Below are 23,485 nucleotides of genomic sequence, written 5' to 3' on the forward strand. Positions count from 1 at the left end.
TCTTCTGAGACAGTCTGAATGTTTGTAACAGAAATAATGATTAAAAAGACAGAAGCTGTTTGATAACCATTCATCATGACGACTGCTCTCTATGAGTCAAACACAGACTCGAAAGTACTGCTGTGACTGTCAAAGCTTTAATCAACATATGCAAATCATGACAATTTCAAACTAAGATTGTGTGTTTGAATCAAGATTGTGATCTTTAACCAGTAACTGTGCAGCTTTAGGAATGTCATAACAACTAGCCAGAAAATTCTAACAGTGACCCAAATACACCTTAAACAGCCAAAACGTCCTAGCTACAAACCAAAAAATAAGCAAAATAGCCAGAGCACCGTTGCAACCACCTAGAAACTCTATAACAACCAGCCAAAGCGTTGACCTATAGCAACAACAGAGAAACATCGCATCAGACAGAAGACCCCATCAAACACATAGAGACATCATAACAATCAGTCAGAACAACATAAAAAAGCACACATAATGCCTAGAACCTAGGAACCACCTACCAATTAACCTCTTAAGACCCAAGGTGTTTTTTACATGCATTTTTTATTTCTATTTGCTATTTGGGCTTATTGGAACCTAATTAGAATAAAACCTAAGTATCATATAGGGATGCAGCGATACAGATTTTTGAGCCGATATCAATAACTGATAACTCTTAAGATTTGGAGGCCTATAGCCGACATACTTTAGCTGATAATTATAAATATTTCAAAATGTTGTATTTTTATACAGTAAACAACTGATTTTAATTTTAAAACTTCATAAAAGATTGAACTGCTCTTTTGAACTGAATAGTCTATACTCAAAGCAAAAAAGCAATAATTTGAAAATTGCAAAGTGATTATATAGACCTATATTCACGATTTTATAGCATTCCAAAAATAAATCATTTCCATTTCTTTGCATAGCAAATTAAGATGTAACTTGACTGTTGCATAAAAAATTGGTTAAATAACAAAATGGCACTTAATTAACAAACAAGCTTAATAAATATGTCTTCAGTAAAACGAAAAAGAAAAGAACTAAGGACTGAAACCAGCTTAGATGTTCTTGAATAAATTGTGTTATAGTAATATACATTTGTAGAAATATACAATGTCCGAAAAAGGAGTGTTTGAGGAGTGTTTTGAGAGTTCAGAGCCACTGTACAAGCGGAAATCTGAATACACATATTATTACTTAAGGAAACGCGGCATAAATTCATCCCATTTTGTGTTCTAGATTCTTTTGAATGCATGTGGGTGATGTTTGACAATCAGACAACACTTCTATTATCGTTCTTGCTGTCAATTGCGGGAAAAATGATTGATGAAAGGTTTATGATAAACCGATGTGAGTTTGAAACTAACGGAAGACGCTGTGTGATGAAGCATTGAGCATTGAGCACAGATGACTTTATGACAAACACAGTTCATAAAAAAAAGTCAGGTTGAGAACCCCTATGCTGGATTCAGTATCTGGTGCACCTCTCCCCCCGCTGCTGTGAAGGCTCTGTCTGCTCACTATGTGTGTGTGCGTGTGGTTATAGCCATCCCAAGCGCTCGTTAAAATGATTATAAACATGCCGGTCAAACTGAATACATTCATTCATTCATTCATTTTCTTGTCTGCTTAGTCCCTTTATTAATCCGGGGTCGCCACAGCGGAATGAACCGCTAGCTTATCCAGCAAGTTTTTACACAGCGTATGCCCTTCCAGCTGCAACCAATCTCTGGGAAACATCTACACACACACACACACACTTTTACACACACACACACACACACACTCATACACTACGGACAATTTAGCCTATCCACACAAACGCAAGGAGAACATGCAAACTCCACACAGAAATCCCAACTAAATCGAGGTTTGAACCAGCAACCTTCTTGCTGTGAGGCGACAGCACTACCTACTGCGCCACTGCCTCGCCCCAGACTGAATACAATACGGCCTAATTATGACATCGAACCAATAACGATAATCTTAAAAATAGCATTTATCAGCCGATAACGATATGGCTGTTGATATATTGTGCATAGTGTCATCTTTTGATAAAATGTACTTTTAGAGAAAAATGTGTTTGTGGTCCGAATTTACATAAAACACTTTTCCTGACTGTTTTTAATGCATATATAACTTATACATTTTTTTTTTTACATGTTTTGACTATAAGAGACTAAAAACAACATTTTCCCCATTTTGGACAGTTAAAAATAGACATTTCATATGCTGCAAAACAGTTGCAGGATGACACTGTATGTCTGTAACAAAATATGAAACATTCAAAGTATTGTAAATAGCCACTTAAGAGCTAAAATGTGCTGTCCATGTATATGGCCACTAAGCCAGGTTAAAAAACATGCAGAACACAACAACATAAACAGTTAAAAAGCATATAACAAATAGCAACAAGTAAATACAAATAACACATAAAAAACCCAGAACACCATAGCAACAGCACAATGTTGATAAAAATGGTATCGCAACATTTTTTTCTGCTGTATTGCGATATAGGTGGCTCAGTGGTTAGCACTGTGGCCTCACAGCAGGGTCGCTGGTTTGAGTCCCAGCTGGGACAATTACCGTTTCTGTGTGGAGTTTGCTTGTTCTCTCCGTGTTTGTGTGGGTTTCCTCTGGTTGCTCCGGTTTTCCCCACAGTCCAAAGTCATGCGATAGGTGAATTGGATCAACAAAATAGGTAGTGTATGAGTGTGTGTGTGTGTGTGAATGTGAGAGTGTATGGGTGTTTTCCAGTATTTGGGTTGTGGCTGGAAGGGCTTCCGCTGCGTAAAACATGCCTGAATAGTTGACAGTTCATTCCGCTGTGGTGACTCCTGTCAAATAAGAGACTAAGTCAAAGAAATAGGAATGAATGAATGAATGTTGTGCTATAAAAATATATTTGGTCAGATGGCTTGGGGTGATTTTGTAGGGAAGAGCATCTCCCTCGCATTAATTATTAATCTAAAAAATACTGGGTTGTTTTTAACCCAGTGCTGGGTCTGAATGGACACACTCAAAGATAGGCTTGAAAAGTGTTATTTAAATTTAATTAAAAATATAGAAATTAACACAATGTTTGGTTTGTCCATATTTGACCTAGTGTTGGCTTACAACAACCCAGCAAATTTGTATATGAAGAGTATATGAACTAATTCAATTTAACCATAATCTAGTGTAAACAAATATGACTATATATACAGTCTTAACCATAGTCAGACAAAAATATTTAAACAAATAAATGTAAAACAACATTTCACAGTATTTACTATATAAATGAAAATAAATGAATCTTTATTAAGGGGCTTATGTTTGACCCCTTTTACAAGATGTATGATAAGTCTTTTTGTCTTCAAAATGTGTCTGTAAAGTTTCAACTTAAAACCCATCAGATTGTTTATTATATAATACAGAATTTTGAGCTCTAATCAAGTTGTAGCTGTTTTTGTAGCCTGTGTCTTTAAAAGCTGGTTTTCTTACCCACTGTTCCTATGTGCGTGTCTTCTTCTCCATGATTAAATCAGATAAACAGCGGTCAGGGACAGAGACAGACATGGAAAAAGCAGATTTTCAGCTCATGATGCTGCGTTCACACCAGACACAGAAGAAGCATCTAGTGCTAGTGATTTACATGTTCAGTCAATGCAAAGGTGCGAATAGACATCCTGCGGCGTGAATTATGCAATTTTTTCAATAAAATCCATGTTAGCCATTTAGCAATGCAACTAGAGCTACCGGGTAGACAGAAGCCTTCATAGAGCTGGGTGCACTAGGATCTAGTGGACTCAGACACGGCTCCAAACCCATCAACGCTGTTTTTCAGCCTTCATGAGGCACATAAATATGGCTGTTTTTTGTTTCAATAAAATCCATGATAGCCATTTAGCAATGAAGCGAGAGTCACTAGGCAGACAAAAGCATTGCCCATCTATTGCTGAGTGAATTTGACGGCGGATTTGACGTGCGAATGAAGCCAGTAAACTCAAAATGTTCAGGTGTCTATTTACACGCGATTTATCCGCACATTCCACATCTGGTGTAAACACAGCATCAGTCAGAAATACCAAGTAAGTTTATTTGATGTATTTGTGGATTTTTTCAAGCTTTTCTGAAATAATGAGTTACACACAAATGCCTTCACAAAGTTTATAGTACAGACACATAAATGTTTAGTGACACCATGCGGCTGTGGTGATTCTAGCATTTCTGAATTACACATTGATTTTACAGTTTTTTCTTTATTACTAACATGCACGGTTTTTAAAAAGTTGCAAACTCATAAAACTCATACGGAATGTGCAGCTGATCACCAGGGCTGGACTGGGACAAAAAATCGGCCCTGGCATTTTGGGACAGAGCGGCCCAATTCATCAATCACAATGCTCTCTATTTGTGCACACCATTGAATATGTCTACCACCTCCCATTCCATAAAAGCACAAAAGTCATATATAGGAAATAATGAGAGTTGACAAATTAAAGACTAAAAAAATGTAATTTATTATTATAATAAAATTATAATCCACACTGGAAGTCCATCTTGTGTGTGCCTGTTTTTTGGGGGGGGAACCTATATTAAATAATGAACTTAACAAAAACTGCCTGCTGATGCACACAGTTAATGTTGATTAATAAAATAAAGATAAATAATAAAAGCAATGTATCAGAGACCCTTAAAAATGTTTAACTCAACAATGAAACATTAGACATAGATTAAAGCTAGTAGTCAGTCAAATTAACTTAATTAAAAATACAACAAATATTTGTTTGGGCAGAACTACAAAACTAAATGTAAAAAAATAGGATTAGTTTTGCTTAAGTTGCACACTAGTTTGGTCATGTATAAATATCATTAGAACCACATTGTATAAATATTTTTTGTAGCTATAAGCCTACATCATGCTGATAATCACGCGCGCATAGAGTGAGAAACAGTCGTGACTCTTGGCTATTTTTACAAATACACCCCGACGTTGCACGCTCATACTGAGCCCAAAATGAAAGTTTGTGATTGGGTCAGCCCAATGTCAATAAAGAAAAGAGCCAATGGGCTGCAGATTATGTCACATGGGCTGGTCTGTCTGGAAAAGAAACATCTTAATTTCAGAGCATCACAGATCACCGCATCATCAATTAATTAGGCAGAGATCATAAGAAGATGATCAGCCCGGCCCAAAAAGAATGTCAGCCCAGCTGGAAACTACCCGGTCTGCCAGATGGCCAGTCCGCCCCTGCTGATCACAGAGAGTTGGACCAGATCTTCAGGTTCTTTGCAAATCCTGTTCTGTGGAGATGTTTATACATTTTACTATGGAGACATGTTTATACTCACCTGTCAATCAGTTCAGTGGGTGGGGAAAACAAAAGCTACAAATGTTTCCTGTGCCTAAATGTTTTATTGATGTTTAGCAGAAGAAAAACATGCAAATTATAAACTTTACATCCACAAATCTTTGCAATTCATTTACAAATTTTTCCAAACTGTGCCTTCACGTCACCTATTCACCTTATTCTCAGCTGACGAGTGGGCGCTTTGTCTCGCGACTTCCGGTCACATTCACTTCCATTCATTTTTTGACGTTAACAACTGCTCGTTACGCTGCTTGATGTTGCAATTTAATATTTTCTTATTATATTATGCTACTTGATCTGTGTAGTCATGCAAACATTTGTTTGTTGAGCAAGTAGTTTGGCCATTTTGTGCCGTTTATTATTCCTTGTCATTTCTCCCATAGGCGACTGAATCGGAAGTTCTAAGACAATCGCGAAAACAGGCGCACTTTCGCATTTTAGAATAAGGTCAATAGAATCCCTTACATGACATTGAAGATCCTGTGACTATTACCGATGTGCACATTGCAGTGTCAATGCTGAAACCATATATTGTTTAGCCCTATTAGCATCTATCCAATTAAGTAAGTAAATAATGCACATTTAAATACTCACTCCTAGAGCCGTTTATATTGAAGTTGTTATTTAGCCGCACCATGTTAGTGTTTCGTAATATAAAATTTTTATGAGGTGGGTCGTTAGCCCAAAGCTCAATCCCTAACCTGGAGGACCAGGACATAAGCACATACGTTACGGTCCATTTAGCTTATTCAATTCACCGATAGCACATGTTTTTTGGACTGTGGGGGAAACCAGAGCACCCAGAGGAAACACATGCCATCATGGGGAGAACATGCAAACTCCACACAGAAATGCCAACTGACCCAGCCCGGGCTCGAACCAGTGACCGTCTTGCTGTGAAGTGACAGCGCTACCCACTGTGCCTCCATAGCGCCCGATGCACATTTATATAGCGAATGTTATACACCCAAAGTGCTTTACAATTGTGCGAGGGGGTTTCACACCACCACCAGTGTGCAGCATCCACCAGGAATTACTATAACAACTACCCAGAACACCATAGTAACTGCATAACCTCTTCATAAATACACTCATACCTGCACCTTTGAGAAAATGTGGCAAAAAATATACACTACATTCATCTTGTCAGTTCTGAGTAGAATCAGAGGGATGTGGGGGGTTCAAGGTCGTACTACAAATGGCACAAACCTAAGACCATAAATAAGAATCAATAGTCCGCTGACACTGGGCACCTCCTTCTCTAAGCAACCGTTGTGGTTACAAGGACAGATTGGGAATAATCTCTGGGAACAACAGCTCCTTGCAGATTTTTGTAATCCCAGGATGAAGCCCCCCGGGGAAGGATTTACCCAACTCCTCTCTATACCTTACACACAAAGACCCTGCAGTTGAGCTCTTTTACACTCACTTGAGCTTCTGGACTGAGGAAAAAAGAACAATGGTGTGCCCTTTCCTGTAGTTTTGGCTTTAGTATTAGCAGGAGATTGCATTGTATCCTCTTATTGACTTATTGACTAAGTCACTGATAATTTACACAATGCACAAAATGTTTTCAGGAAAAGACAGCCATGATTGGTGCACCATCTGTTTAGTGTAACCTCTGCCATATAACAGCTGATAACAATTAAATCCAAAACCCAACGCAAGGTAGAAACATCCTCCGACCCTTGCTAAGAATGCTATTCAAATTATTTTCTAAATATAGACATTACTGTTTAGATGAACACAACAAATATGCTGATTTACCATGTAGAAGAAAACATTATTGATACATTTGCTTGAAATTTCAAGACTCCGCATATAAGATTCTGATTAAATGTAAAGATTTGGCAAACATTATTATGCTGAAGGCTGATGCGAAACTTGTTACGCTAGAAAATCTGTAAAATAGCACTTTTTTTTATTTTGTGATTCATGATTTTCCACTTTCGCATGTGTAAAAAACGTATGGAGTAGTCGTGTTTTGTTGAGCTGTCTGATAACAGATTTTTAAATATAACTCCATCTTTCAGGTCTTTATTTTATGTAAAAGTTGACAGGGCAGAGACAAAGGTTCCATAATGCAATTCATAACCATAAATAAACCAAAAAACACCTGCGAATCACAAAATACGGAAACTGTTAATTAATGGATATTTTTTACAGTGAAATTTAAAGTGTAGTGAACATCACATAGGCGACATGGTGGCGCAGTGGATAGCACGGTCATCTTACAGCAAGAAGGTTGCTGGTTTGAGGCCCGGCTGAGTCAGTTGGCACTTCTGTGTGCAGTTTGCATGTTCTCCCTGTATTTGCATGGTTTTCCTCGCGGTGCTCCGGGTTTCCCCCACAGTCCAAAAACTGTGCTATAGGGGAATTGAATAAGCTTAATTAGCCGTAGTGTATGAGTGTGAATGTGTGTATAGATGTTTTCCAGTGTTGGGTTGCAGCTGGGGGGGCATCCGCTGCATAAAACATGTGCTGGATAAGTTGGCGGTTCATTCTGCTGTGGTAACCCCTTATTAATGAGGGTACTAAGCTGAAGGAAAATAAATGAATGAATATTGCAATATAAAAATATATTTGATCAGACGGCTTGGGTTGGTTTTGTAGGGGAGAGCATCTGCATAAATTATTACACTCTAGAACAGTGGTCACCAAACTTGTTCCTGGAGGGCCGGTGTCCTGCAGATTTTAGCTCCAACCCAAGTCAAACACACCTAAACAAGCTAATCAAGGTCTTACTAGGTATACTTAAAACATCCAGGCAGGTGTGTTGAGGCAAGTTGGAGCTAAACCCTGAAGGGACACCGGCCCTCCAGGACCAGGATTGGTGACCCCTGCTCTAGAAAATACTAGGTTGTTGTAACCCAGTGTTGGGTCAAAGTAAATAAATGAATGGATGAACGTCACATTCAACATTACCTGCAAAGACATAAACACAACCAATGGGAAGGTAAAGTACCAGCCTGATCTCACGAGAAAACGTAAGTATTTTACGTTTTGCCAGTTTAGTGCCTAATTCGTATGAATTCGTACGAGTTCATTTGTACGAAATGGTAGGATTTTAAAAAGGAGGCGTGGCACCTAACCCCACCCCTAACCCCAACCGTCATTGGGGGATAAGCAAATCATACTAAATTGTACGAATTAGATCGTACGAATTCATACAAATTAGCCACTAAATGAAAAAGTATTTCACGAATACTTTCACAGCAATCACGAATTGCCGTGAGATTGTGTTGAAATTACTCATATTTGCATAGACATTAACCCTCCTGTTGACTTACAGGTCAAAAATGACCAGTGACTCATCTCCTGTTTCCAAAATGCATCACAAACTGCTTGAGAAACTGTTCTACTATCATAATTGGTGATGAAAATAAGTGATGTACAGTAAGATGTACTTGTGTTTACTAACTGTTTATTCAGTTAAACATGAGTGTTGAACTGTAGGCCCATAGGCTCGAAGCAGGGATTTTTTATCACATTAATCCGACTAAAGTCAAAACTGAATTAAACAGAAATGGAATTAAGACATGTAGAGTATGCATATATTAATGCAGGCAAACTATTACCTTCATGTAGGACTTTTCGTCATATTTTCCGACAAGATCCAAATACACGGTTGTCAGTAAAGGTTAGCACACACACACACACACACACACACACACACACACACATAGTGAAATGCAGAATTTTTTTTCTTTCCTTTTTTCGTGCATTATTAAATTCCACATCACTCTCACCAGTCCTCACTCCTTATTTGCGTCTAATACCCCAGTTTGTCACGGGGCATGAATGAAATGTTCATGAGTTAAAGTAAAACTGCCGAACTGCAGTTAAAGTCAGGCATCCTGCTGATTTGATTCAGAAGGGCACTATTTTGTCAGACAGCTCATCAGTCAGGTATACATCCGCACTAAAATATTAAGGTGAAAGTCACCATAGCTTGCGTAGAATAGACCCAGGTCCATACCTGCCAACCCTCCCGTTTTTCCCGGGAGTCTCCCGTCTTCCAGACCTACTACTTTATACAGTATATTCATGAAAGCTGTACAAATTTAGGGATGTTCTTTGGGTTGACACAGAAACTACTGGTACACAGTGGGACACACACCCCTCACCCAAACAAAATAACAATTTCTATCTGTAACTTTTATGAATCCTGTCTGGCTAAAAACTTTTACACTTATGCAGGTACATTCAGCATAAAAATACCCTTTAATCTAGTCAAAAATAAGTGTTGCCCACTAATTAAACATTGATGAAATACTCCACACTAATGAGAGAAAACCTAAACATTCAGTTTATGTGATGAAGATGAGGCTGTTTCTTGATTTGATTTGAGAATTTAAATTGAATTTACCTGCTTTATTTTAAAGGTTTACTGAAGGCAGTTATTTTTTCTGTAAAAAAATGAAATGATGTATGCAGAATTCTAGGACAACACACGGGTTAACAATGAATAAAGTATCAAATAATAGCTTAAAAATGTTTGGTTTTTGCCATGTTCATGCTCTATCATATGTTTTTCTTTATAGAATATTGGGACTTTTGTCCCAGATTTACAGTTTTTAAGACATTATTTACTTACACTTTTTACTTTTGACATTTTACTTGACATTTTAAAAGCCTGTTTGAAATAATATAGAATAACAGACAGCCTGTGACATAATCGAAAAGCACCATAAATAAATTATTTAATAATATATTTAATTATTACAAAACATGTTAATCAGAAACATTTTCAAGAACACTGTTAATACATTTTTATGCAAAAACTAAGATTTTTAAAAAAATTGTGGTTAACTCTACTGGTCAAGCTCAATGTTTGAGATATACTACATGTGACCAGTTAATTGTCTCCATTATAAGCTGAAGCTGAAGTTTCGTCATTCAGCATTATGCAAATTCTCTGTTACAATGAATTAGAGCGTCACACTTAAGTTCAGAATGTTTGCATTTAAAAGAACTCACTCTCCAACCTTTTCTTATAAAAAATCAAAAAGAATTATTAAAAAATGTTGGGAACTGGAGATTACTTCCACAGCAGGAATAAATAAAGCAGTTGTTGTTGACATCACATTAAAACATTATTCAAAAGGTCTCTTTGTTTTCAGCAGAAGAAAAAAACTCATGCTAGTTTGAGATAATGGCAGGTTAAGTAAATCATGACATAATTAAACATTTTGGGTGAACTATATATCAATTATAGTTGATATAAATAAGGAATGTTTCTATAAATGGGTCTGCATTGAGAGTCAATCGCTAGAGTTTCACTGTTAACAATGAGACAAGAAAGGTATTGTGGATTGCATTTGTGAGAATAATAGCTTTCTGCTGTTTCTGGACAGAGAGTCTCCCATCCCTATATCACAAGTTTGAGGGGTCATTAAAGGGATTCTCCACCCTGATACTATCATTTACAGCTATGTTGACAAACAGAACAATTCATAAGTATAGCTTCAAGCAGTACTTCAGAAGCAGAGTCACAAGTTATGGCAAAGAATAGCAGAATGAAATGCTAAATATTTTTTATGCTGTCATTTACGCCGTGGTGTAGACTAATATTGAAAGCAATATCACATATAGCTAAATGTCATTCAGTGTAACATACAAGCATCCGTCTATCTAAAATACTGTTATGTTACAATTCATTCATTCATTTTCTTTTTGGCTTAGTCCCTTTATTAATCTGGGGTCGCCACAGCCAAATGAACCACCAACTTATCCAGCACATTTTTACACAGCGGATGCCTTTCCAGCCGCAGCCCATCTCTGGGAAACATCCATACACACTCATTCACACTCATACACAACAGACATTGTAGCCTACCCAATTCACCTGTACCGTATGCCTTTGGACTGTGGGGGAAACTGGAGCACCCGGAGGACACCCGCGCGAACACAGGGAGAACATGCAAAATTCACACAGAAACGCCCACTGACCCAGCCGAGGCTCCAACCAGCAACCTTCTTGCTGTAAGACGAAAGCACTACCTACTACGCCACTTAACTAGCCTAAAAAATAATTTACATATTAAAATATAGCCATGGTTTTTAACCTTCTCAGTAGAGCTCCCACCTTCCATACCAGAATAGCCGGTTTGAGCCTCACTTATGAGATGGATGAGTGGGAGTCTGATTGGAAGGGTTACATTAGTAAACTTTCAAATGATACTGCGAAATGAAAACTGTTTTAACAAATAAATATTTTATCATATCCTCAATGACAACAATCTCACCGCCATATGCAGCTTCATGGCCTTTAAAAAAATCGTTTTCAGTTTTTATTGCACAGTCCATCAGGATCTTACATACAACAACACAATATAAAGGGTGAACATAAAAAAACTATTATAACAATGTTAAAATAAATAAACTGCACAAAGCATAATGTACAGCATTTCTACATGCAATAATGTTAAGAATTAACAGGGTAATCAAATTACTATTATAATAATTGATACATATCTCGGATTTTTTGCTTTTCAAAAATTTCCCAGTGAGAATAAAATCTAAATCAATACAAAAAAACTGCTAATGTGGGAGACGACTTAGCACATTTCTATTTGTGTATGTAAAATTTAGCCGATAAAATAAAGAGATTAGCAAAATATACAAGACTTTTGTTGGATTTGTTTTGATATTAAAAAAGTTATATATTTGAATGTAAAATAATAACAAAGTTTTGTCGTTTTAAATTTTATATTTTGCTAGATCCCTCCAGAAACTGTTTACAACGTTGCTTTTAAACGAAAAATGACAGAGGCTCTTTATCTGCATTACAGAAACCACAGATGTCTTCCATTTACTTTGATAGTAAATATTTACTGGGTAAAATGTATGTAGTATTTTAAAGTTAATTGTATTGTTAATTGAATATTTGAAGGTAGTTAACCAGGCTTTTTTCCAATTTATATTAACTAAAATGTTATTTATAATATTAATTGAGTTCCAGGTGGCCTTTTTAAAGACTACCGTCTTAAAAATAGGTCTACACTATTATTTCAGCGAGCCAATTATGAGCAGCATGTCGAAACTGCAATACTGCATGTCACCGAGTGGCAGATCCTGGCCCTTCAATCTCATCTGTGTGGGCAAATGAGAGCGTGCACGCGCATTTTTCCGGCAGGGGCGACAGTCGCGCGCGTTCCTGTGAGTTCGCCATAGAAAACAAAGCTATCCGTGCGCTTCCATTACAGCTAGTTGGGCAAACCCAGCACACGGCTATCTCTCGCTCTGCATGCACGCCGAAGATGGGTTTGCAGCTCGTCTGAGGGGCCTTTCAAAGCAGGGCCTGTTGCGAGGACAGCCAGCCAGCTGAAGTCAGCGAAACGTTTCGTTTTTTCGGACTGCTTTTGTTTCTTAGCCGCGGCTAGCAGCACAGCCACAATCATTGACATTTCTGCTGCGAGCTGCCGAAGGAAAACACATCGCCATGTTGTTAACGGAGGGGGCTCAGTGAAGAAGGTGAAACCTTGAGCTTGTGGAGGAGATAATCTCGTCGTTTGAGCCGAACTCGAGTCCTCAGCCGCCGCCGCTGCCCGACTGACTGACTGACATGGCGGAGCAGAGCTACTCCTGGTGAGTGGCAGCAAATAAAACGTTACCCATTCACACACTAAATGCTAACATTTAACTCGCTTTAGGACAGATATAACGTTAACTACTGTCAGCGTCTGAAAGGTGAGATGTTTTGCCTCAGTTTTGCTATTATACGGCAGCGTTACGCTCCGGTAAATGTTCGGTTCGTATCTAACGTTAACATTAACCTAGCTCAAGAATATACAGGTTTGGTGTTTTAATCTCAACCATCGTTAAACGAGTCATTCACTTTGGGTTTTATATCACAAATAAATAATTTTAATAGTACACGTTTGTCGTCGTGTGTATGTGTTTAACGTTATTCGAATTCAATTGAATCAGTTGTGACACAAAGGGAAATGCAGTGCGCTAACGTGCTAACGCGATCAGCTCACTGTAAAACGCTGTTAAATCAATATAGTCTCATTGACTTGATCATTATTTTATCTTTCTCGTCAGAATTGGGACTGTAGTAGCCTGTGATAATACATCGGGTCGTGGTGGTGGTGCTTTAGCTCATTAGCTCGTCTAATCCTGCATTTAAGGAAGAGAGCTGTGTGTATATGTAAGAAATTGGTTGTGTTTCTAAAACATAGGAAGCTGACTAACTAGACAACCTTTTAGGCCATCATGGACGATCGTGAACGTTCAAATTATAATGCGGATACGATGCACTTGGTAGGCAGCTCGATAGGTTTTAAAACGCAGCCGTTTTGTGTAAACATGATATTCAGGTCGCTGAAAACTGTGATTTCCCCATTTCCTCATTTTCCTTTATATATTATGATTCTGTCTAGGTTCAGATGTACGAGATATGCTTCGTTCTTCGGGTCTTTCAGGCCAGTACTTGTATAGCTGAAGAACTTTTGGTGGTCTGTATACATTTCTTGGAGCACCAAGTGATTGAGTTTTGGGCCTATACTGACATATCATTTTATTATGATTTTGGTCATTTTGATTTGATTTCTTGTGGATGTGAAATATTGAAAACGTTAAGTCATTTATATTCTAAGCAACATTTTTAATAACATAGTTTATTATGCAGTTTTAAAACCTCAAAGTTTTCATATATGCATTGGGATTAGAAATACGATAATTCTTCAGTCAGTGTTTAAATGTTCAAAATATAAAATCATTAATGATCATTTTTTCTTCAACATTAAATTGTATATTTCAAAATAATATTAATTGTGGATTTAATAAATCAGTGGTCACGGGCAACTAAGTTCAGTATTTCTCCATAATAAAAGACATTCATGTGTGTAATATGTAAAAAAATATTTAGAACATTTTGTTTGCACTGTAAAACCCTAAAAATTAATTAATCCATTTGACAACTGAGTACTGTAAAACCTAAGTTAGGTCAACTCAAACCGTTTGAGGAAACTGATTGCTTTAAACCATTTGAGTTAAAAAAACGAATCTATATGAGTGTTGTGAACTTACTCCATTTAGGTTAAAATATAAGCATTTACCTCTTTACCTACAAACAACGAGTTCAAAACTCTTTTTAAATTAGTAGAATTAACTTTCAGTAAAATTTGAGTTAACTACACTCATTTCATTTGATAAAGTTGACTGTTGGGTTTTGCAAAGCATTTGTTATCAAAGATCTTTGCTTGACTCTTTTGGTTAAGTTAATGCATCCTTATTAATAGAAGTATTCTTTTTTTGTGTTTTTTTTTTCAGATTTGCTGATACTTTATAACTGTTGCAAAAATCTTAAAATTTTCAGATAAATGTTGTACTTTTATTTAATAAATTCAGAAGGAATGTAAACAATTGTCACGTTGACAATAATAATAAAAAAATGTTTTGAGCAGCAAATCAGCATATGAGCAATTCCAGCTATATTGATGTGACATTTGCTGTCAGAGCTTAAAACATAAATCCATAGAGAAAGTATATGTTAGCATTATATTTAAACATCTATTTATATTTTCCAAAACTACTAACCACAGAGTTGTGGGATCAGAAAATATCAGAGTGAACATATTTTAGATTTTAAATGAGGGAAATAAACATGCATTATGGATGTGACCAAAAAAGTCTGAGTTTACAGTATACAACATACTTTGTAGAAATTCTGTGACTTAAGCTGCACAACCCAAAAGAAACATTGCTAATCAAAAGATGAGAGTTGGTGAACGAACATGATTGATTTAATTTTATTTGACAATTTTTCATTTATGAGGAAAAGGCTTCGTTATGGATACGACGCCTCTGTTATGAACATGACAGATGTAAAATTGACACTTTTGTCAGTTTGGTAAATCAAATAACATTGACAGAGACATTTTTAAGTATTTTTTTTACAATGCTTTAAAATACAAGGCCACAAAAAAAAGGAAAGGGTTTTGGTGAAAACATACTTTCTTTCATTGCAAGGTTGACATTTGCATGGAATTGCTCATATGAGAATGATTTTTGCAAGATCATGTTAAGACTGGATTAACAATGTTGAAAATTCAGCTTTGACTACAGAAATAAATTGCATTTAAAATATACAAAATTGTAAAAAAATATCTTACAAAATTACTGTTTTTATCAAATAAATACACCCTCGGGGAACAGACACGTCTTTAAAAACATCAACAAAAGGTTACCAAAATGTGTGCACATTAATGTTTTTAGATTAAAAAAGCATTGTATTAAATATCAGCAATTTAAAATACCAATTTAAAAATTAAATAAAATAATTGTATGTGTGTAATGAAGTGTGTAGATTTGTAGCTGGTAGAGGATGCATTTTGTAAGTTTTATCAGAAAGATTTCCCTCATCTAGTTATCTAAGGCCTGGTCGATGAAAAGGATTTTCCAGGAAGTCTGACGGGTGTGTAGGTGTTCATAACGTCTGCATCTTTAATGCATTGGCTGGCAATATTGAATGACTTTTGTTTGCCTGAAGAATTGTGGTATTGTTGAGTTTAAGTTGCCGGCCAGCAAACCGCTATGATTTGCCTGTAATTGTGTACTTAGCAGCTCTTGAGTGAAGTGATGAGACAAATCTGCACACTTGACTTTATCAGTGATCTGTCACACTGACTTGTACCTGTTACACCACTTAATGTACGCAGCAAGTGATATGTATTCATTTAACACATCATCACATAACTAGAATTCTCCATATCAGACTGTTATTTGTGTTAAATGGCTGACCTCATGTGCCATATGTGACCATGTGCTGTTGATGGTAATCCATTTAAAAGAACAATAGCAGCTAAGCAAGGCCTTTTGTAATCTTTATAGGCTATTGTTTTTATTATGGAACTTCAATATTCAAATCGCATTAGACCCGCATATGTGAGTGCATTTTTCATATAATTCAGTTGATCTTTATAAATATGTTAGTCCTTTTAAGCCTCACTGTAAAAAATGCTGGCTTTTACACAATCAATTTGTGTTAGGACAACATGAAGAGTTTAGGTTAATATTGCAAACTTATAGTTTTCACAAATTTAGGTGGATTGAACCTAAAACGGTTAAACTGTCTCCAAAAAAATCCTCAATTGTTGGTTCAGCTTAATTTAAATAAGTAGTTTGACAAAGCATCGGCTGGTATAAGTGTCTGACGGTTTAATAGCCTTGGATAAAAATATCAGTTTCACAGTATCATGGTATTGTTTACTGCTGTAAAATATATATTTTTAAAAGTCTTTATAAAAAACAACTTTTTCCCCCGTTTAACACAATTAATTACATTTTAGGGAACATCTTTAATATTTTGAAATAGTAAACATGTCAGGCTACATTATTAAAATAAACGATTGACTTTTACTATCTTTTTTTAGCCTCAAAAACACAGATTTCCTTACAACACATTTAAAAAAAGCCTTTTACATATACTTCAGAAATGGTATTATAAAACGTTTTAGCAGGAAAACCTTAACTTTTGCAAACCGCGGCCTGAAGCAAAAATTTTTGACTGCTGTTTTGCATAACTAAAGTGTTTACTACAAGTATATGTTCATAATCCAAAGCTAAACAAATATCCTCAACTGTTTAATTTACATACGACCAATCCTCTAAAAACAGTATATCATTAGCTATGTTTCCATCCAAAAATGCTAATTAACTTTATCTAAATATCAATAGTAAAATCGGAATTGGCTGCAGTGGGAGAAGCTGCGTGAGTGTTTCCTTTATTTAATAAATTACTTGCACCACAGAAAGCAATCCTGACATGCAGTGAACGTGTGGTGGCGTTTGAAAGAGTGAAAGTCGGAGCACAGACGCTTTTGATTCTTGAAGTCATTAATAACATAACACTAATACTGAAATGGTTACCGCATTTTAGAATGACCAAAACAACATTTCAGATGTTTTATAATGTGCTCAGCCTGCTGGTTTATCCATTCACATACATTTTTGTCATCACATGATATCTTATAATAAAATCACATTTAATGCACATACTGGAATATGTGCAGTAAAATTATTTCCATCGTAATTTATGCTCATCTTATCAAATAAAAAGTTTATCCTACTCAGTTATGCGCATATGTTTTTTTTAATGCGCATTTTTAAAAAATTGATGCACATCTTGGCATTTCCCTTAATTGTTTTTTTTTATGCGCATCTCCAAAATACACATAAAAATAGCTGGATGGAAATGTAGCTATTTACTGTAGTTTAACTATATCTCTAAAAGATGATTATCATCTGTTTAACACCTCATGACTAATCAAAGAGTGCTAATGTGTGTACACGATGCACAAAACACCATTACAAAAAGCACAATTTAACCAAAAAAGTGTAATATTTAAATTGTATATTTTAGTTTGACACATTGAGTTAAAAACTGTCTGAACCTTTATATGAACTTTTGTTCATGCGTCTTAAGCAGCTGAAGATACAGTAAAAGATGACTTGGTCTCACTCACGCATGAAACAGTTTAGCTGAGCACACTGGAATTCCAGATCAAATAGGATTTGATGGTAAATTTCATTTTATCATCTTTCTTTGATGTCTTGTATCTTTTTCCTCAAACTTTTTCCCCAAGTGTTTGTGCTGTAGTGTCAGAAGTGTAGAGTTGCGCAGTGACACCTTGTGTACCAGAGTATTTCTGTTTTTACTTTAAGCACCATCAAATGTCAGTGATTGATTTTGCTGCAGTGAAAATCATTTGGGTGTCAATGTTGAAAATCATCTCAAAGCTGGTGATTAGTATGAGAAATAAACGTCCCAGTGTGCAAAAGGCTTAAGGGCATTTTCATGGTTTTGGTTCAATTTAAAACTAACTTTAGTGCAATTTTTATTTTCTCAGTGCAGTTCTTTTAAATCAGTTTGAACTAGGCCTGTGTGATATTATTGTAGACCAATGTGATATGTGATGCAATATTTAAAAAATATTCTAACCAATAGTTCATGTTATTTCAGGGAAAAGAGAGCATTAATACAACTTCTTAAAATGAACAGCCATGTTTTATTGTTGCATAAAATAATTCAAACGTTTTTACAACATAAACAAACAAAAATATCACCATTGGGGGATGTCAATTATACTAAAATAATCTGCGACAATGGAAAAGTGAAAGTTCTTTCTGTCTTTAATTACTAACACTCCCGTCATTCCTACTACTTTCAGAACATACATTTAGATATCTTACCATATGAAAATCCAATGAAATTATGAAAATTGTGAAATTAAAGCTATAGTGCAGAGGTCTGGTCCCCGCGTCAGGTCAGGGTGCGCCAGTAGCCTTTAAAACGTGCACGTGAAGGCGCACTAAAGTCACACGGGAAAGAACTGGTCCATTAAAGTAACCTAATAAATGTTTTGTTGGACACTGCACAGTAGTCTACACAATAATAATATTATAATTTATTATATTCATTATTATTAAAAATAATAAGCCATACAATTGATAAAATGCAAAACCTTTTTTAATGTTTGCTTTCATTTTTACATCGCTAACAGTTGTAATAAGAAGCATCCCATTATACAGCAGCAGTCTCAAGTTAGGACACTTAAAAATGCCTTTTTAGCTCATGGTTCCGACAAATTCATTCTTCCATGGCGGGCTTCCACGCCAAAATTTATCCCGCCACGGCTACATTACAGCTTCTCATTCAAAACATAATTTTTTTTTTAAATAGCTGGTAATAATCAAATTAAAACATATTAAAATGTAAGTGAATTATAACAGCGCAAACTTTTCTGTAACCGTAGTAGTGCTGTGAGTCATTTGTTTAATCCTTTAAGGTGACATGCTGACTCTCAGGTGCATAATGAGTGAGGCCAGCAAACACGACGTATAGCTGTTTCACTTTACTTCAGGACGCATTAATATCGCTCTGTAGGTCTAGAGACATTCATAAATATTCCTAACAAATCTAATAAATGCTGGAGACATAAACGCACTAATTTGCACGTCAGCAGCGTTTAGAGAAAACACTGGAGTTTAAAGATGATCAGCCAAGTTAAGTTTACAGTGTCATAAATGAAATGGGTATAGTGCATGAAAGGGATTTGCCGCATCAACCTTTCATATGCGCTGCATGTAGGCTGAATGAATATCTTTAAAAAATATGCAATACAAATCTTTCAAACTTAGTTTTTTAAAATAAAACGGAAAGAAATAAGGAGTAAAATATAATTTAAACCACTGGTGTGGCGCTGAAACCATGATCCGTCTGCGTTAATAAACTATCGTTACATAACCTTTATTGATGAAACCTAATTGCGAAACTGCATACTATTGTTACTATAAAGATTAAATTTCTGCCTTAAGTCAGTAACTTAGGCAGTTATTCAAAGTAATAAATAAGTGAATAAATAGCCTAAATGAAATTAACAAGATGCACCGAAATCACCAAGTGCCCCTTATATGGCAATAAGATGTCCCCTCAGTTAGCTATGATATTCTGGCGCCGGCATGGTATAGCCATATTTTATTGTTTGTAGAGAAGAAAGAAAGAAACAGATGAAAACCTGGCAGGGGAGACGACGATAACATGGATTATATGTTCTTCAGAAAAGATCGTAGACACGACATTGTGAAGGCGTTTATCATACAAAGCAGTTCGTGTTTATGATCATTAATATTAACTGATATTAACAGCATATTAATTACTCTTCTCTTAGGACTTGTTCTTGTCGGCGCAATATAGGTTTATAGCATGTACGAATCAGATTATGAAGAATGATTAAGAGCTTGCATTTTTTTATTACATCCTTTTAGCAAGTTATTGTATTTATCTATTTTTTTAAGTGGTGAGAACATTATTCACTGGCAAAAATGTTCCTCCCGTACCACCAACAAATAAAGTAGCCTACCTAAGTCAATTTAGCTTTAAATTAAGGAATACCTTATAACTTAATTAAATATTCATTAATAAAACATCCGTATATGTTTATTTTTTGTACATGTTTATTTTTTAACTTTTGTTAATAAAACAACACAATACTGCTTATAAATATTGTAGTTAAATATGTAAAATGTAATACTTGGCAAAATAACGTTAATTTGTGTTTTAAATTGCGTTACATCACATAATACCGCCGGTAGCAAAGGACAACTGCGGTGGCAACTGACCGACGCGGTTTTCACGGTGACCATCACAGCCCTATGTCCACTCAGCTTGGTTTCGGAGATGCCTTTTGACATGGAACTACATTGACTGATGTATTGAAAACTCTTTCAGAGGGTGTGCTAGATACAGGCACATAGAGATACTTCTGTGTTAAATCCCTTATTTCTTGCAAACCATTCCAACATGTACATTTAAAGTATTTTAATCATTTGGATATATTGCACAGCCTTAAGCCTGATTTATACTTCTGCGTCAAGTGACCGGCGTAACCCACGGCGCATGCAACGCGCATGGCTGTGCATTTATACTTCTGCGCGCTGTCTCTGTTGGTCTGCATTAACACTTCCGAAACGCTAGTGGGCAGTGAGGTGTAAATGTTCCTCTGTGTCGAGTTTCTTCGCTTCTGTTTTGCTATTCTGAACACTTCCTGGATGTACAAGTGACTCAAACTCACTCATTTTGAGGCATGAACCGGTGGACGTGCAACAACTTTAACCATGAGGTAAACACAGAACAAAACTTTGAATCCGGAGCTCCTTCACGGGACTCCACACTTGTAAACAATCGCTCGCACCATTCACGCGGCTCTCGGTCCCGCCTAGACTCGTCGGCGCTAGCAAGCCGACCAATCACAGAGCTTGCGCTACGCGTTGTTGCGACGTGTAGTTACAATTTTTGAGAGGTGCACGTCAGTGACGGCGAAGGGCTATGCGTCAGCGCCGTAGCATACGCCGGTGTTTGACGCAGAAGTATAAATCAGCCTCTAGTGTAAACGGTGACGTCCAGCGCAAACGTCCAGACTCGTGAACAGATGGGTCTGAGTCCAAATGTGCTTCTGGTTTGACTAAAATAAAGACTGAGCAAAGGTCAAAGCCACTAAATGAACCAGAAACAAAGCACAATTTCACAAGAATGGCAATTAAAAGAACAGAAATCTTAGCCTTATCTTAGTTTTTTGCTTCATAGTCTTGACAATTTCAGGTGTTTGTGTGTAACAGGAACTCTTGCGCTGTTTTGATTGTATCGCACAATTTATAAGCTCTTCACAAGTTCTCAGCTGATAAAAATGCCATCACATGGACATAAAAACAAGCATGTGGTCCACCATACAGCAATGTTTTGAATGTTTGTTAAAAAATATCCAGCATAACATGTTTTGTATTTTTGAGTTCAGTCTCAAGTGGATCAAAGTGAGTCATCTTAATGACAAAGTGTACATTAGTTTTTCAAAGCCTTGTGAACCAAGAGATTATGCCATTTTAAAATTAAATACATAAAATAATATCCAGTATATCAAAAGGTTTTTTTCTTTTCTAAGGGAACCAAGAGAACCAAACAAAATCCAGTTCTGCTGCTTGGTTGTATATTTTGACATCAGAGATCTCAAGATGTGCTTATTTGCAAGGAAATTAATCATGCAGTCTGAATTGATCTGCTGACATGTGGAATGAGTACAGCTTTTTTGCTTTTGCACTTTGTCTAGTTGCTAGCAAACTGGCTAAATGTTAACCATGGTTGCAATTGGAGTGGGTAACTTTTTTTATTTGGCCATCAGCAATTATTAATGGTAGGGTTGTCCACCTAATAGATTTAAAATCTGTTGATGTGAACAGACTTTCTGCATTAGTGTATTTTTTTTATTAGCACATTTTCTTTTAAGTGTGCATTTTTCCTTATAAAACCCTAGATTAGTGCCATCTAAATTGAAACTGAACTGGCTAGACAGCTAATCCAGCATCATGGTACAGGCCCAAGCGGTTTCATTAAATGTCAGTCTGAACCTCTTAGATGTTGCTCACCACAATGGTCGGCAGATGAGTAAATTTACCAACCACATCACTGTATGTATGCGTACCAGCATTTGGCAGCTTTAGTAAGTGAAATTGTAAATAAAGCCTAATTTGCAACGAGATGCATCCTTTTAATGTCATTAACAGTTTGATTTTTAAAATTGATACATATTTATTTAATTTTGACTAGGCTATAATGATTTTGTTTCAATATTGTGTAAATAATATAATGTATTAAATTTGGAAAAGAGTTGAAATTAGGCAATTCAAAACAACTTTCTGCTACAGTTTTTAACTCTAGTCAACAGTTGAATAACTAACCAGATAATTAAATAATGCTTTTTTTGTGTAGCATTCAATTGTGTTTTCTTAAGAATTCCTTTTAAGGCCTTTTACCTTGCATTTAGATCGTCATTCATGTTGTTTTACCATATGAAGAGAGAGTGATCATAGTTTACATTAAACCGAGGAGCTACAGTGATCCATCAGGCCACATTAAAAAGTGTCTAAACTGTATTTAATGTTGGATTTTTCTTAAAGCTTTCATACCCATAGGAACAGTGCTCAGCTTATTGCGCTTTAGATGGAAGGCATGTGTTTTCACACCAGCTAAAAACTGCATTAACAGTCAAGGAAACAACATTTTTAACCAAGTTTTTTTGCATGGTCAACTGTAGTCTTGTGAAAGTGTAAAAAGGCCAGAATACTGAGGATTCACATTATTTTTGAATGACTGAAAAAGCAGTTTAGGAAATGCATTCAATGGGACATCTGGCCAATGAGTAATATGCGCTAAAGCAGGGGTGCTCAATCCTGTTCCTGGAGATCTACCTTTCTGCAGATTTCAGTTGCTACCCATATCAAACACACCTGCCTGTAATTATCACGTGGTGTTCAGGTCCTAATTAATTGGTTCAGGTGTGTTTGATATAGGTAGCAACTGAAATCTGCAGGAAGGTAGATCTCCAGGAACAGGATTGAGCACCCCTGCTCTAAAGTATCATTTGGACCAAATGGACTAGACCACAGGTGTGAACGCACCTTAATTTACTCAACCTTTAGTCGTCCAAGATAGAGGTTAATTGTTTTGGTTGCTGCTGTAATACAATAAAGATGTTTCGCTGTATCTTTTATTCTTGTACAAGTGATCCATGAAATGCAAGTCTAATTACTACCAGCACTTTTTCCACAGAGATCAATCATTTCACTTTTTTACATAT

At 36.2% G+C, this 23,485-nt stretch overlaps 1 protein-coding gene across 6 annotated transcripts in view; it reads left to right on the top strand.

The window, feature by feature from the left end:
• sppl3 (signal peptide peptidase 3) overlaps positions 1 to 23,485 on the top strand; it is a 203,561-nt gene that overhangs the window by 128,042 nt on the left and 52,034 nt on the right. The window contains exon 1 of one of the 6 annotated variants that reach the window (XM_073913959.1): positions 12,512 to 12,938. The exons of 4 other annotated variants lie outside the window; for them this stretch is intronic. Coding sequence is in view for 1 of the 2 variants with exons in the window: in NM_001015068.1 (NP_001015068.1) it covers positions 12,916 to 12,938 (23 nt within the window). In the remaining variant the exon portion in view is untranslated. Of the gene's footprint in view, positions 1 to 12,511; positions 12,939 to 23,485 lie in introns of those variants that run through there. One more of the 6 variants, NM_001015068.1, reaches the window with a different exon arrangement.

Source organism: Danio rerio, chromosome 10 (genome assembly GCF_049306965.1).
Source record: "Danio rerio strain Tuebingen ecotype United States chromosome 10, GRCz12tu, whole genome shotgun sequence".
In the NCBI taxonomy this organism is placed as follows: domain Eukaryota; kingdom Metazoa; phylum Chordata; class Actinopteri; order Cypriniformes; family Danionidae; genus Danio; species Danio rerio.